Here is a 14,427-nt window from a genome sequence, read left to right as displayed (position 1 = left end):
CATGTTTCACGAACAAACCCAACACCCTTTACTTGGTTTACACTTTTTCAAAATCCAAATTAATCTAAATCTCAAAATGAATAAAAATAAAAATATTAAATAACATATAAAAAAATTTATAAAATTATTATGTTAAGATCGTAAGTTTAGACCCGTATATTTAGGAATTCAAGTGTGAATCTAAGTCTCACATTAGTTAGAAATGAGAAAGTAGAGTACTATATAAGGATAAAAGACCTATAAACCGATTGTCTTAAGGTTTTGGGTTGAGAGTGGTATCAATGTCTTATGTAGTTAGACTTAGGTCTCATGGTCTTTGTATCGAAAGTCCAAAACTTCAAGGTAAGCGTGTCCGGTTAAGAAGAACAATGGTAGCATTCAGGGACGGAGCATAGTTGAGGCAGGGAGGGGCCACGGCCCCTCCAAACTTTTTCATTCTTTCAATTTTTTAATTTTTTTTAAAATTATATATGCTTAAAATTTGTTAATTATTTATTTTTAAATTTTTTAAATGCATATCTTTTTAAATTAGATAATAGTATATTGAAAAGTTAATAAAAATAAAGTTAGGTATTTTTTATTTCTATTATAGAGTATAACATTTAATGTTAATAAATTATAAAATATAAAATCAAATATAATAAAGAAAATAAATTATTAAGATAATTTTTAGTTTTTATTCTAATTGTCTTTTTAGTTTTTCATATGTTGTATTAATCTCTCATTTTTACCTAATTTCATTTTGTTATGTTGTGTAGAAACAAAAAAAAGTTAAGAAAAAATTTATTATCTATGTTCTCATTTTTTGTATCTTCTCATTCCATTCTTAAAAAAGGAAAAAAGTAATTTTCTCCGGTCTCACTTGGTACTGAAATACGTTTAATATTTACCACTATCTTTTTATCTCATGACCCTTTTGTATGTATGTGTATATATATATATATATATATATATATATATATATATATATATATATATATATATATATTTATAGACAATTTTTAATTGTGACTTGTTTATCATAATTTTATAGTAATTATGTCTCTCAATTATTGGTTATATTATGATAAATTATTTTTAGTCTTAAACTTGTTTTTTAAATAAGTATATTAATGAAAAACAAAAAAATAAATTCATTTTTTAAAATTGATAAAAATGAGTGAAGATTAAAACATGACAATATGGTTATTCATCGCATACATACGATGGACAATCCATTAAATAGTATAATTTGTTTTATAGTTATAATTATATTAAAGTATTATTCATTTTTATTGAATGAGTGATAATAATATTAAATATATAAATTTTAAATATATTATTTTGGCTCTCCCATAAATTTTGATCAAGATCCGCCACAGGTAGCATTGATATGTCTCCCGCTACCCCTTTGGAAGAGCAGTCAAAAATCTTATAGTAACTTGCCTGATTTTAACCATTTGTTTGTTTTAATGCACACCAATATAGCTTTGCAATGTGGTGACAACTGGTCCTGTGGGGACACAAAAAGAGACATGGAATGTAACACAACACACAACCTATAAAGATTGAAGAAGTTGTTGTCCTCTTAGATTCCTAGTGGTTCAATGTCCCTTTCACGGCATAAATGGTCAACACCAATTTGGAAAATAACTACCATACAATCTACTTCTTCCTATCAATCCGGCGATAATAAACATCCCTTCGCTACCCTTAAGGTCTAGCCTTCTAATTATGTACATTCTACAAATTACATCACATCTTAACACCCATTCTCACATTCATTTCATCAACCTTTAATCATTAAGGAAGGACAATTATGCATGGTGTACCCTCTTACATAGTTATGGAAAAATTATTTTCTCCTTTTCTCATTTTCTCACTCTCCCTTTACCCTCCTTTCTTACATGTTCTTTTCATAATAAACTTAGCCCTTCAATATGTGTCATTGTGTTTTAGGCACCCTTTGTCTTGCCCTACCTAAGTGTAAGTTAGTGTGTTGGTGTTCAAATTTCGTATAGAAAATTTTACATCGACTAAAAATAAGAAGATTTCATTGTATATAAATGACTCAATCTTATTTTATAAATTGGTTTTGTAGAGTTAAATTAGACTTAAAATCTATTTTTCAATAAAATTTAGTTCTGAATATTACCTTCAAATGAAAATTTTCATGTAAAATAAATGGAAAATGACTTTTTAACAATTAAATTTGTACAATTTTCTCTGACAATCTTATATAGTATCTTCTAAGTGATTTCCTACTTTTTCATTTTTTTCATCTTTCTATATTCTAAAATCACTTAAAAGATATTATCTCAGATTATAAGAGAAAGTTGTCAAAAATATTATTATTGTCCAAAATAAATTGGCTTTTTCTTATATATGTTTCTCCTAATTTACTATATCAAATACTTGGTTTATGGAAATAACTTGATTTCTTCTATTCCCATATGATTGTTTAGAATATTATCCAAATAAACAATGAATTTTATATTACAATGACGTCTTTAATGATTTGTGAGTTGTTGAGAATAAGAAAGTGCATGATTTTTTAGCAGTTGAACTAAAAGCCTCTTCTAAACAACTCAGAGGCCCACCTCGAAAACCTACCCAAAATCACACCTTTTTCCGCACCACTCTCTAATATTGTATACAAAGTGCTGATTATTAACCAAACCATGGATACAGAGGAATTCAGTTTCCCCAGAATCACTGATACTTGTTCACACACCATTGATTCACCTCCTCTGTGGAATCTGTCACCAGCAGCTTCTCCAAACCCCTACCAAGGAAACAGAAGAGGAGAAAATGATTGCTTTGGAGCAGCAAAACTAGTGGCTGAGGTTCACAGAAAGAGCTTTTCTTGTGTGGAGAATAGAAGGAAAAAGAATGGATTTGAAGAGGAAGAGGAAGAAGAAGAAGAGAAAATGGACTTGTTGTGGGAGGATTTCAATGAGGAATTGTACTCTACAACAACAACAGGCTCTGCTACCTCTTCTTCAAGGGAAGTTGTTGAGTTTAGAAATGCTCATGAATTAACTCTTGCAAAAACCACTCATAATTCTCTGCTTCATCCAACCAAGAACAAACCAGCCATGGTGGTGATTGTGAAGATCTTCAAGAAACTTTTCTCCATTCATAATTCTCAAGGTAGATCAAGAAAAGCAGTGAGACAAGGCAATTAGGGTTCTGTTGGTGTCATGTGATTGACTAATTAGGAATATCTGATAAATCTTCTTGTTTCTACTCATCACAGTCTGTCATATAACTGATAAATTTTCTTGTTTTTTTATTCAGTTCATTACAGTCTGTCATAACTTTTCATGTTGATGTACATGTAAATTGTGAATATAAATTATAGACATTTTTTACAATCATTGTGTTGTTTTTCTGTTAATATAGCTTGAAGATTTTGACAAAGGAATGATGGTAATAAGTAATAGCCTAGATGTAGGACCTGAAACATGAAAATCTCTGGTATTTTGCAGTAAAATGAGAAATAAATGTTAACTTTAGGTGAGTAGCCATGTTTAGGTTTAGGAAATAGCAGTTTTTTTTTCAACCAAATAATGTTTTTTTAACAGTAACTTGGTATTCATAATATTATGAATGAATTAGAGAAGGAGACTCACCAAGAGAAACAGATCAAATTCTTGAGACTGATGAATATTTTGAGCCAATGTTAGTGAATGCATCAGAAAAAAATAGCTCTTATTTTGTTTCTGTCAAAGTTGAGTCAGTAGTATCCAATAGTACATCCATAATATATAATAATAATTATAAGAAACGCTTTTAAACTTTTCTGTTCATGTAATATGAAACTGAAACAAAAAGCTTCTTTCTGTTCTAATTGCAGTTCTGTACAGAAAATAAGCAATTTCAAACAGTTTATTTATGTGTGTGAATTTCACAGTCTAATGAAATACAGTGAGAGAAAAAAAGTGATTCATGTTAAACAAGTTCCAATAATTAAACTATGATCGTTAATGTAAGGTTTTATCTTAAAACTTGTCATTCAATTTAAGTAAGCATCTTCAAATAAATTCTTGCTCTTTTATTATACATAATTCAGAATGATTTTCAGCATTATTTAGGGCTGTTACTTAGTCTTTTCTGATATTGTAGTCTGCTTGTTGCATGATTTGTGATGTTTATTTTCTTGTACTTTTTTTATTCTGGCTTGATTTGTGTTGTTCATGACACAATTCATGTCATAGAAAGTAAAAATATTGATAAATTTTTTGAAAAGAAGTTGAGGACAGAAATTGACTATTTTTTCCGATGAAACTAGGCAAATGTTATCATAAAGGTTATCACAACATTTATTTAATAATAAATGTTATCACAACACTAATAGATAGGAGTTGAAATGGTCGCTTGATTTAGTAAATGTTGCATAACATTAGCCGTATAAAACAATATTTTTTAGTATACTTTTTTTTCTTTTTTGTGATTGTAAATTACACTTATCTTTATATTATTAAATATATAATAGTCTCTTCAATGCTTTTAGACTCGAAAGTACACTCAAAACAATGAACCAAAAAGAGAAAACAATAATAAAGACAAGTGTGTTAAATGATAATAAATTCATCCAAAAATATAATATAATTTAAACATTTTTGTGTACAATCATTAAAGACATTAACTCGCATGATTAAGACACCGAGAATTAGAAAGTCACGAATGAATCAACTCCATATAACTTTTTCTTTTATTTTTTATCTCTTTACACATTAATATAACGATATGGGAGGAGTTATAAAGCTTGTTATTAATTTATAAGAAAAAGTAAGGGACGGGTTCAACATTTTGTTGACTTATTGATGAGGAGAACTAATTTGCATAAACGGCAAAAAAAAAAGTTATCTTTTAATCTTTAAATTAGAGAATTATTTTATTTTATCATTCATTCATTCTAGTTTTGAATTCCTAATTTTTATTTATTTATTACATTGTTTTCTTTTTTTAGTTCAAATAACAATTTATTTTTATATTTCTTTGATCTTGAAAGGTTTAATTTTAACATGTTTATTTGATGTGGATCTTAATTGTATGTTTATTTAGTTTATTATCAATGATAGACTCATATAACACAATAAAGATGTAAAACATTAAAAGAAAAAAAAAATTGTTACAACACTTATATCAAGTTCTTTTTGTGATTTTGTTGTGTAGGTTGGCTCAAAGATTCTTAGGTCAATCATTATGGGAGACGGATCAACAAAATTATCTTGCAATTCTTCTGTGAGACAAACTAACCCAATTCACTTGTTGTAGACTAGATACATAACATACCAAAAGTGATTACTATCCCTACTATATATTTATATTAGATGATATATATATATAAAAGATAGTCAAATAATGTTTTCTTCAATGTCAAATAACAATTTTGGTTTTCATTATTGATATTTTGAATTCACACCTGTTTTCTTATTTGTTTACAACATTAATACTAGAATTGAATTTTGTAACTACAGTGATTTAGTTTCAGGTCTACATATTTTTATCTCTTTTATCTTCTTTATCCTTTTCTTTCTTAAAGAAATTTTATACTTTTCATGATAAAAACAATACTCATAATGAATAGTCGTGATGAAAGATTGAAATAGTTTTTACGGAATAATTATAATAGTTAATAAAAATTAAAATGTTTTATAACTATTTTTACACATTTTATAATAATTTTATTTTTTATGTTGACTAAAAATTACAAACATTCCTTTTATATAATTATAAAATTAATAAATTAATAAATATATTTTATATGATTATTTTTTATATAATTCTTAATAACTTCAATATAAATTGTAGTGTTCTTTTTCATCTATAACAATTAATAATGATAATTGAATATTTTTTACCTTTGTATCCTTATTTTTTACAATTTCCAAGTTTGTATATAATACCCATAAATATTTAGGATTTAAATGTATTTTTAGTCCCTAAACTTGACAAATTAGAATTCCTTCTTATAAAAAAACTTTAATGTTTTTTATTCCCAAACTTTAAAAATAAATGAATATAGTCATTTTAATCCAATTAAGTTAAAACAATTTTGACATGTGAAACACATTTCATGTTTTGCTAGCTTTTGAGTTTTTTTACAGTTTGACACATTATTGTTTCAATGTTAGCTGGAAAAACGTGTTTGACAAAAAAAATGAATGTAATTTGGTTAAAAGGACTAAATTCATTCATTTTTAAAGTTTAGGACCAAAATGTATCAAAGTTTTGGACATAGACAAATTACAATTTTGCGTCAAACAACTCAAATGCTAACATGAAACGTGTTTAACACGTCAAAAAAATTTAATGTAATTAAGTTAAAAGGATTATATCCATTTATTTTTAAAGTTTGAAAACCAAAATGTATCAAAGTTTTGAACATGGACCAATTCCAGTTTTGCGTCAATGTTAAGGAATTAAAATCATAATTAACCCAAAATTTAATTATTAAGTATATGACAAATTCATTAAGGTTTTGTACAGTACTAACTACCCATCGCGGATTTTATCCGCGGATATCTACAGACGCGAGTATATTTGTCATCCCTATATATATATATATATATATATATATATATATATATATATATATATATATATATATATATATATATATATATATATATATATATGGTCGAGCACTCCTTTTATAACCATAAATTTTACTGTTTCAACAGTATCGGTATCATGACTGTAACTGTAGCTACAGTGTCGGTTATTAATCTTCTGCCAGATTGATTCCAAAACAGTCATCTTCATTCTGAAATATGTCATCTGAAGAGGCTGCCGAAGCTGACGAGCTTGGTAATGATTTCTTCGAGGAAGTTCCTTCATCCTCTTTCAATAACTTGAGAATATTCTACAGATTTTCTGGAAAACTTTCTTTTGATTTTGAAGCTGCTAAAGCAGCAGCGATTTGTGCTTTCTGGTTGAGGAATTGAGAAGTATCTGGATCTGCTAATTTCAGAAATTCTGAATTTGCTATAAACCATTTGCGAACTTCTTCCGGACTTGCCTTAGAAGCATCAAATTGAGCCCACCACTTTACATAGGAATTCCTTTGTAATATTGGGAGTAAATATTTATATTTTTTGGCATGTTCAGCCACTGATTGCTTTGTCTTAGAAACTATTGCCCTATTTGACACAGGTGCAGATTCAAATTGTATTCTAGAAGGATTAATCCCCACTAAATACTTTGAAAAAACATCTGAAAGACTTAGCACAACTAATGGTTCTAAATTACAAATCAAATACAAACTATCTAGTGCAATTATAGAAAACCAAGATTATCGAATATAAACCCCATTTTTGTTAGTCAAAGTTTGATTTATACAAAATTAAAATAAACATTAATAAATCCATATTACCATATTTATCATAATATATGTTAACCTAACATTGATAAATATCACCCTACTTCCCCATCAGGCTCTGATACCGGATATCATACAAAATGAGTAGCCTCCTTCGATCTCTTTCTCGTCGTCTTTCTATTAAAAGTTCTGCCTCCTCCTCTTCTACCTCAAATAGGTCAAATCAAAACTTGCTCACTGAGCATAATCAAACACAGGAAGAAATTCCTCCAAGAAATAATATCTTCGAAGAAGAAGTTTGCTTTGAAGATATTAACCAAGCAATAGATAACTAGGAAATACTAAAGATTCCACAGGATGAACTGTATATCCCAGAAGAAAACAAACATGTCCGAAATTCGGATTACATAATCAAAACAGCGGAAAACAATATTCCGCTCGACCTTGAAGACGGAGAAGAATTTCATCTTCTCACAAAGCAATCAGTGGCTGAACATGCCAGAAAATATAAATACTTACACATAGGATGTGTTCAAGTAGCAGTTAAACCTTTAGTTAGAGAAGGTCTTAACGCCTCAATCCTCATGTGCCTTAGAGATACTAGGCACAATGATTTTCATGATTCCTTAATAGGAACCGTAGAGACAAGTCTTGGACATGGTCCTGTATATTTCAATTGTTTTCCCAACAAAACGGTGAGTCTTTTGGATAGAAATATTCTAGACTCATTATTTCTAAACATTAGGCTTCATGGATTAAACATGAAGGAGGGATCTATTCCCGCAGCATTGCTATATAGAATTCAGTACAAGGTCATGAATACTTGTAACTCTAGAGTTCTGCTGAAAACAACCGATAGGGAAACTACCTTATTTGTCACTAACATGGCCAAAGCTAATGTCACAATTCCTAGACTCATCAAATGGGATGAAGTCGATTTACCCACTTCTTGGCTGTTAGATAGGGCTACTCCTAGTGCTCCAAGGCATACTCCTGAACTTCAAGAAATAAGACAAACTGAGACAGGAAAAGTAGAAATCATCTTTGACAGAAGAAATTCCTTTTCTTCCAGATCTGAGGCTGTTAGATCAGAATACAATTCTGCTAGGAGATCCTTCTTGACAGCCTCACAACATACTTATCGGGGTAGTTCTTCTAGAATAATTACTCCTGAAGCCAATCTCCAAGGTATAGAAACAATTAATTCCATACCTAGGCCCGTGTACCAACAAAATGATGATGAAGATCATAAATCTATTCAATCTCCAACCTATTCTTCTCTTAATGAACCTTATGATACAATCTAAGTTCATTATTGATAAAGAGTCACTTCGAAATAATTTTTATTCGAAGGAATTACAACCTCAAAGAAATTGGTTTTTTAAAAATTACCAAAATCCTAAAAGGGTTATTATTCAAAGAATCTATTACAATTTTCTTGAAAAAGTAAAACTAAATATCCCATTTTTTGATTGGTTTCATGCTTATACCATAAAAAACAATATAAAATATCCTTTCCAAGAAGAAATCATAGATTTCAAAACCACCAATGTCATCACGATATGGCATCTCAAGGATGGAGAAAAGGTTCAAACCGAACTACCTCCAAAAACACAGTACCAACTCCCTAACCTTACGGATGATAAGGGAAATCCAGTAATAGCTGCACCCTTTAAAACCAAAGACTTAAATGAAGAACTTTCTTCAAAGGATATCAAAAGCCTCATGGAACAGGCCAACTATACAAACAAATATCTCCAAGTATTAGGAGAAAAAATAATCTCTCCAAAACCTGAACTTCTAAAAATAGGTAGTTCTTTAGGGCAAGCATCTACCTCAAAACAATTAGAAAAACCTTTGTTCAAACCTTTCAAAATAAGTCAGAAGGCTAAACAAAATCTATTAAAAGCTAAAGCCACTACTGATCAAAATCATGGTGAATTATTAAATAAAATTAATAATTTACTAACAATGGTTGTTCCAGATACTCCTCAACCCACCGAAGAAACTTCTTCAAAACTCAAAATTAGACAACCTACAAAAACCATAGTCGTCCTAGAACAAAGCTCAAATAATGAATCCGAACCTAATACTCCTTCACAAATCAATCCAATCTTAGTCACTGCAAACAAGCAATGGAAAAGTTTAACTAAACCAACAACCTTGGATCTCACTATGGAAGATACAAGCACAAAACCAAATGGATTCAACGCCAACAATGTTTATGAATGGAACATTGATGGCAAATCTGAGTACAATATCATGCAAATGTTACAACACATGACCATGGTCTGTACAGCCTACCAAACAACACATGATTCCACAGAAGAAGCCATAGCCAATATTATAGTATCTGGTTTTACCGGCCAATTAAAGGGTTGGTGGGATCAATATCTCACTGAAGCACAAAAGTCTGATATCTTTTTAGCTGTCAAAATAGATGATAATGGTGATCCAATTTATAATAATGGTGAAACCATCCCAGATGCTGTCAACACTCTAGTGTTTACAATAGCCCAACACTTCATAGGAGATCCGTCTTTATGGAAAGATAGGTCTGCTGAATTATTATCAAATCTTAGGTGTAAAACCTTAGGAGATTTCAAATGGTACAAAGACACTTTCCTTACAAGAATTTACACTAGGGAAGATAGTCAACAACCTTTTTGGAAAGAAAAATTCTTAGCAGGACTTCCTAGATCATTAGGAGATAAGGTCAGGGAAAAAATCAGAAGTTTAACCCCTGATAATATTATCCCTTACGACCATTTGACTTATAGTCAACTTATCTCTTATGTGCAAAAAACAGCCTTAGAAATTTGTCAAAACGATAAACTCCAAAGACAACTTGCTAAGGAAAAATCTCAAAGTAGAAAAGAACTCGGAACATTTTGTGAGCAATTTGGTATACCAGGATGCTCTACAAAGAAAACTAGGAAAGTTTTCAAACAAGAACAATTACCCAATACCAGACCTAAGAATAGTAGACCAAAATTTCGTAGGTCTAGAAAACCTTTTCAATCTAAAGAAAGTAAAACACAAACTAGACCATCGACAACAAAAAGCATTATTTGCTACAATTGTAGGAAACCAGGTCATACCAGTAAATACTATAGACTCAAAAGAAAATTAAGCAACCTCAATCTAGAACCTGAATTAGAAGAAAAGATCAACAATCTTCTAGTTGAAACTTCGGAAGAAGAATCTGATCTAGAACTCTCTGAAGAAAATCTCAATGAAATTCAAGAGGATGAACAAGAATCATCCTTTGACAATGAAAACATTCCAACTGTGAATGTTTTAACAAAAGAGCAAGATCTTTTATTTGAAGTAATCAATTCCATTCTGGATCCCAATGAAAAAAGAACTTATTTGAATAAGCTCAAACAAACCCTAGAACAGACTTCTAGGAAGAACTTACTAGTCACAAATAGATATGATCTTAAACCTATTTTCAAAAGATTAGAAAAATCTGCCTCTAAACCAGTAACCATTCAGGATCTCCAGATGGAAATCCACAATATCAAAAAAGAAATCAAAGAAATCAAAGAACAACAAACAATTTACAATGCAATATTATCCAATTTAGAGGAAAATTCTGATCAAGAAGAAATTCCTGAGACAGAATTAGAAAACAAAGAGAATATGGAGATTTTCATAGGTCTTATTAGTCGTTTGACGATACAAAAATTCTTCATCAATATTAAGATAATAGTTGAAGACTTTGTCTTAGAAACTATTGCTCTGTTTGACACAAGTGCAGATTCAAATTGTATCCTAGAAGGATTAATCCCCACTAGATACTTTGAAAAAACATCTGAAAGACTTAGCACAGCTAATGGTTCTAAATTACAAATCAAATACAAACTATCTAGTGCAATTATAGAAAACCAAGATTATCGAATAGAAACCCCATTTTTGTTAGTCAAAGACCTCAAAAATGAAGTTATTTTAGGGACACCCTTTATTAAAGCATTGTTTCCTTTAGAGATATCTGAAGAAGGAATCTCGACCAAGCATAATGGTAAATCTATAATATTTAGATTTATTAGAAAACCTATCACCAAACAAATCAATCTTATTCAACAAAAATCAAATCAAATCAATTTTTTAAAAGAAGAAATTTCTTTTAAAAATATTGATTCCCAATTAAGTTTGCCCCAAATTCAACAAAAATCAAAAGAGTGCTCCATTCAATTGAGTCAACCATTTGTTCTGACTTACCAAATAACTTTTGGTCTAGGAAAAAACATATAGTTGACTTACCCTATGAACAAGATTTCAGAGACACTCAAATACCAACTAAAGCTAGACCAATTCAAATGAATGAAGAACTTCCTCTCCATTGTTAAACAGAGATAAAAGATCTTTTAAATAAAAAACTCATAAGACCAAGCAAGAGCCCTTGGTCCTGTGCAGCTTTTTATGTCAACATACAAGCTGAACAAGAAAGGGGTACTCCAAGGTTAGTTATTAACTATAGACCCCTAAATCAAGCCCTAAAATGGATTAGATATCCTATTCCAAACAAAAAAGATCTTCTTAATAGGCTCCATTTTGCTAAAATCTTTTCTAAATTTGACATGAAGTCTGGATTTTGGCAAATACAGATCTAAAAAAAGATCGATACAAAACTGCATTTACTGTTCCTTTTGGGCAATACGAGTGGAACGTTATACCAACCGACACTGTAGCTACAGTTCCAGTCATGATATCGGTACTGTTGAAACAGTAAAATTTATGGTTATAAAAGGAGTGCTCGACCATGTTGTGAGACACCCTTTTATTTACTCCTATATATATATAAAAAAAAACAATATATAAAGAGGATTCCCTCTTTTGTGTCCATATTTCAAAATTTCAATTTTACTCTTTAAAATATAATTATTTATTAAATTTTTGAAAATTGACCGTCATTTTTACAAGCTTTCTATAAAATCGTATATCTCTGCTTCTTCTCTTTTTCTCTATTTATTAACTGTTATTCTCTCATCTTTTCTGATATATTTCATTTTATTTTTAATAAATATAATTTTATTTTATATATTAACTTATTTTATATATTTCTTTATTTTATCTATATGTGACTTCAATTTTGATTATATTTTCTTCTTTTATTTATCTGTGACTTCAATTTTAATTTTATTTTTTTCTTTTATCTCTATGTGATTTCTCATCTATTGATTTCACTATTTGTCTTTCCTTTCTTTCTTTTATTCTAGAATTGTTCTTTTGAGGGATTTTTATAGATTTCATTTCTTGAGTCTCATACTACTCGTATGTACCAATATTTTTATTCTCAATTCTGGTTAGTATGTTTTTTTTTCATTTGTGTTGATTTTGTTTTTATTATATTTATTGAATTTGTATTAAAATTAGAAATGTGTTTATTTTGACTAGATTTGTTTAGAGATTAGGGTTTCGGATTCTAGCTGAAAATTATATCTTTTTAATTGTTTTTTATTAATACTTAATCTCAAAATAAATTATGCAGGTTTATGAAAAAATTGATACTTGAGAAAGAGAAAGAAACTTTAGACTTCAAGATACTATAAGTTTAAGTTTACTTTCTTAACAACTAGAACCATATTTTATTGTTTAACTCATTTTTTTATATATTTATTTTTAGTGGTGTTTTATATGTTATAATTTTTTTTCATATAAAAATATATAGATATGACAAATAAAAAATTAAAATAAGGCTATTAAAAAATCCAGAATAACATAAAAGTTTATGCTTTAATTGCATCACAAGAAGAAGTTATGAATAAATTGTAAAAGTAGATAAGAAAAATAAATTAGAAACACAAGTGAGTGCTCTTTAAATGAACAAGATAATAACAATATAGATATAAGTGAAAGCAACAAAAGAAAGAGAAGTATGATGAAGATAAGTATGATACTCAAACTCATGATAATGATTAAAAATATATAAAAAAATAAAATGGATTAATCTTATCATCTATTAAAAAGAAATGTTACACAAAATTAATTTTGGAAATTTGATAAATAATCTTGCATGAAAAAAAAAACTAAAAAAAAAATTAAATAAAATACCGTAAATTTGTTTTAAGTCTACCAAACCTTTAAACCCATATATATATATATATATATATATATATATATATATATATATATATATATATATATATATATATATATATATATTCTCGCTTACAAATATTTTTTCTACATTTGTATTGATATATACTTGTGTACATAGTATGGGTCATAACACAACAATAATTGCAATGGTAATATATATATATATATATATATATATATATATATATATATATATATATATATATATTCTCGCTTACAAATATTTTTTCTACATTTGTATTGATATATACTTGTGTACATAGTATGGGTCATAACACAACAATAATTGCAATGGTAAGTTATTGAAAATAAATTTATAATATAAAATAATGATATAAAGAAACAACTTTATCAACAATTCATAAATAATCCAATTTCAATTAAATACAACATAGAAGAACCATATATATGGATCTATATGTTGAAAGACATTCAACAAGTGAAATATTAACTAACATCTTTTAGAAGACCATATCTATTAGATTTATAGAGGGGGTTTCATTGAGGAGATACAACACCAATGAGACCTGAGCCCAACCACATAAGGCATTGACACCACTCTCAACCCAAAACCTTAATGCAATGGGTTTATGGGTCTTCGTCCTTATATGGTGCTCCACTTCTCATTTCTACCCAATATGGGACTTAGACTCACACTTAGATTCCTAACAATCTCCCCCTCAAGGGTGAGTTCTCCACACATTGGGTAGAAATTAGAAAGTGGAGCACCATATAAGAATGAAGACCCATAAACCCATTTTTAGGTTGACTAGCCCGCGAATCAAATACACTTTATTGGCTGTAGATGGCTTCTCATACATATTTGACAACGCCTTCATCAAATCTACGGTTGTGTTCTTGTTCATGATGTTAAATGCAACATTCTTGGCTAATGTCAACCGGATCACACTGAGTGTCTACCGATCTAACAAATCCCATTATAGCTGCTCCATGTCGGTTGGCTTCTGCCCTGCTAAGGGTAGATACAACTTTTTCTGATACAAGTAGTCCTC

General features: G+C 29.0%; 1 protein-coding gene across 1 annotated transcript; it reads left to right on the top strand.

The window, feature by feature from the left end:
• The first annotated feature begins 2,567 nt into the window (after positions 1-2,567).
• Positions 2,568-3,339, top strand: LOC114182457. The gene has a single exon (XM_028069328.1). It carries the CDS (start codon positions 2,661-2,663, stop codon positions 3,165-3,167), a length of 507 nt encoding a protein of 168 aa, XP_027925129.1. The 5' UTR covers positions 2,568-2,660; the 3' UTR covers positions 3,168-3,339.
• The last annotated feature ends 11,088 nt before the right edge of the window (positions 3,340-14,427 follow it).

The sequence above is a fragment of the Vigna unguiculata genome, chromosome 4 (genome assembly GCF_004118075.2).
Source record: "Vigna unguiculata cultivar IT97K-499-35 chromosome 4, ASM411807v1, whole genome shotgun sequence".
Taxonomy (NCBI): domain Eukaryota; kingdom Viridiplantae; phylum Streptophyta; class Magnoliopsida; order Fabales; family Fabaceae; genus Vigna; species Vigna unguiculata.
The sequence above is the reverse complement of the archived record's forward strand: the minus strand, read 5'-3'. Positions and strand labels throughout refer to the sequence as shown.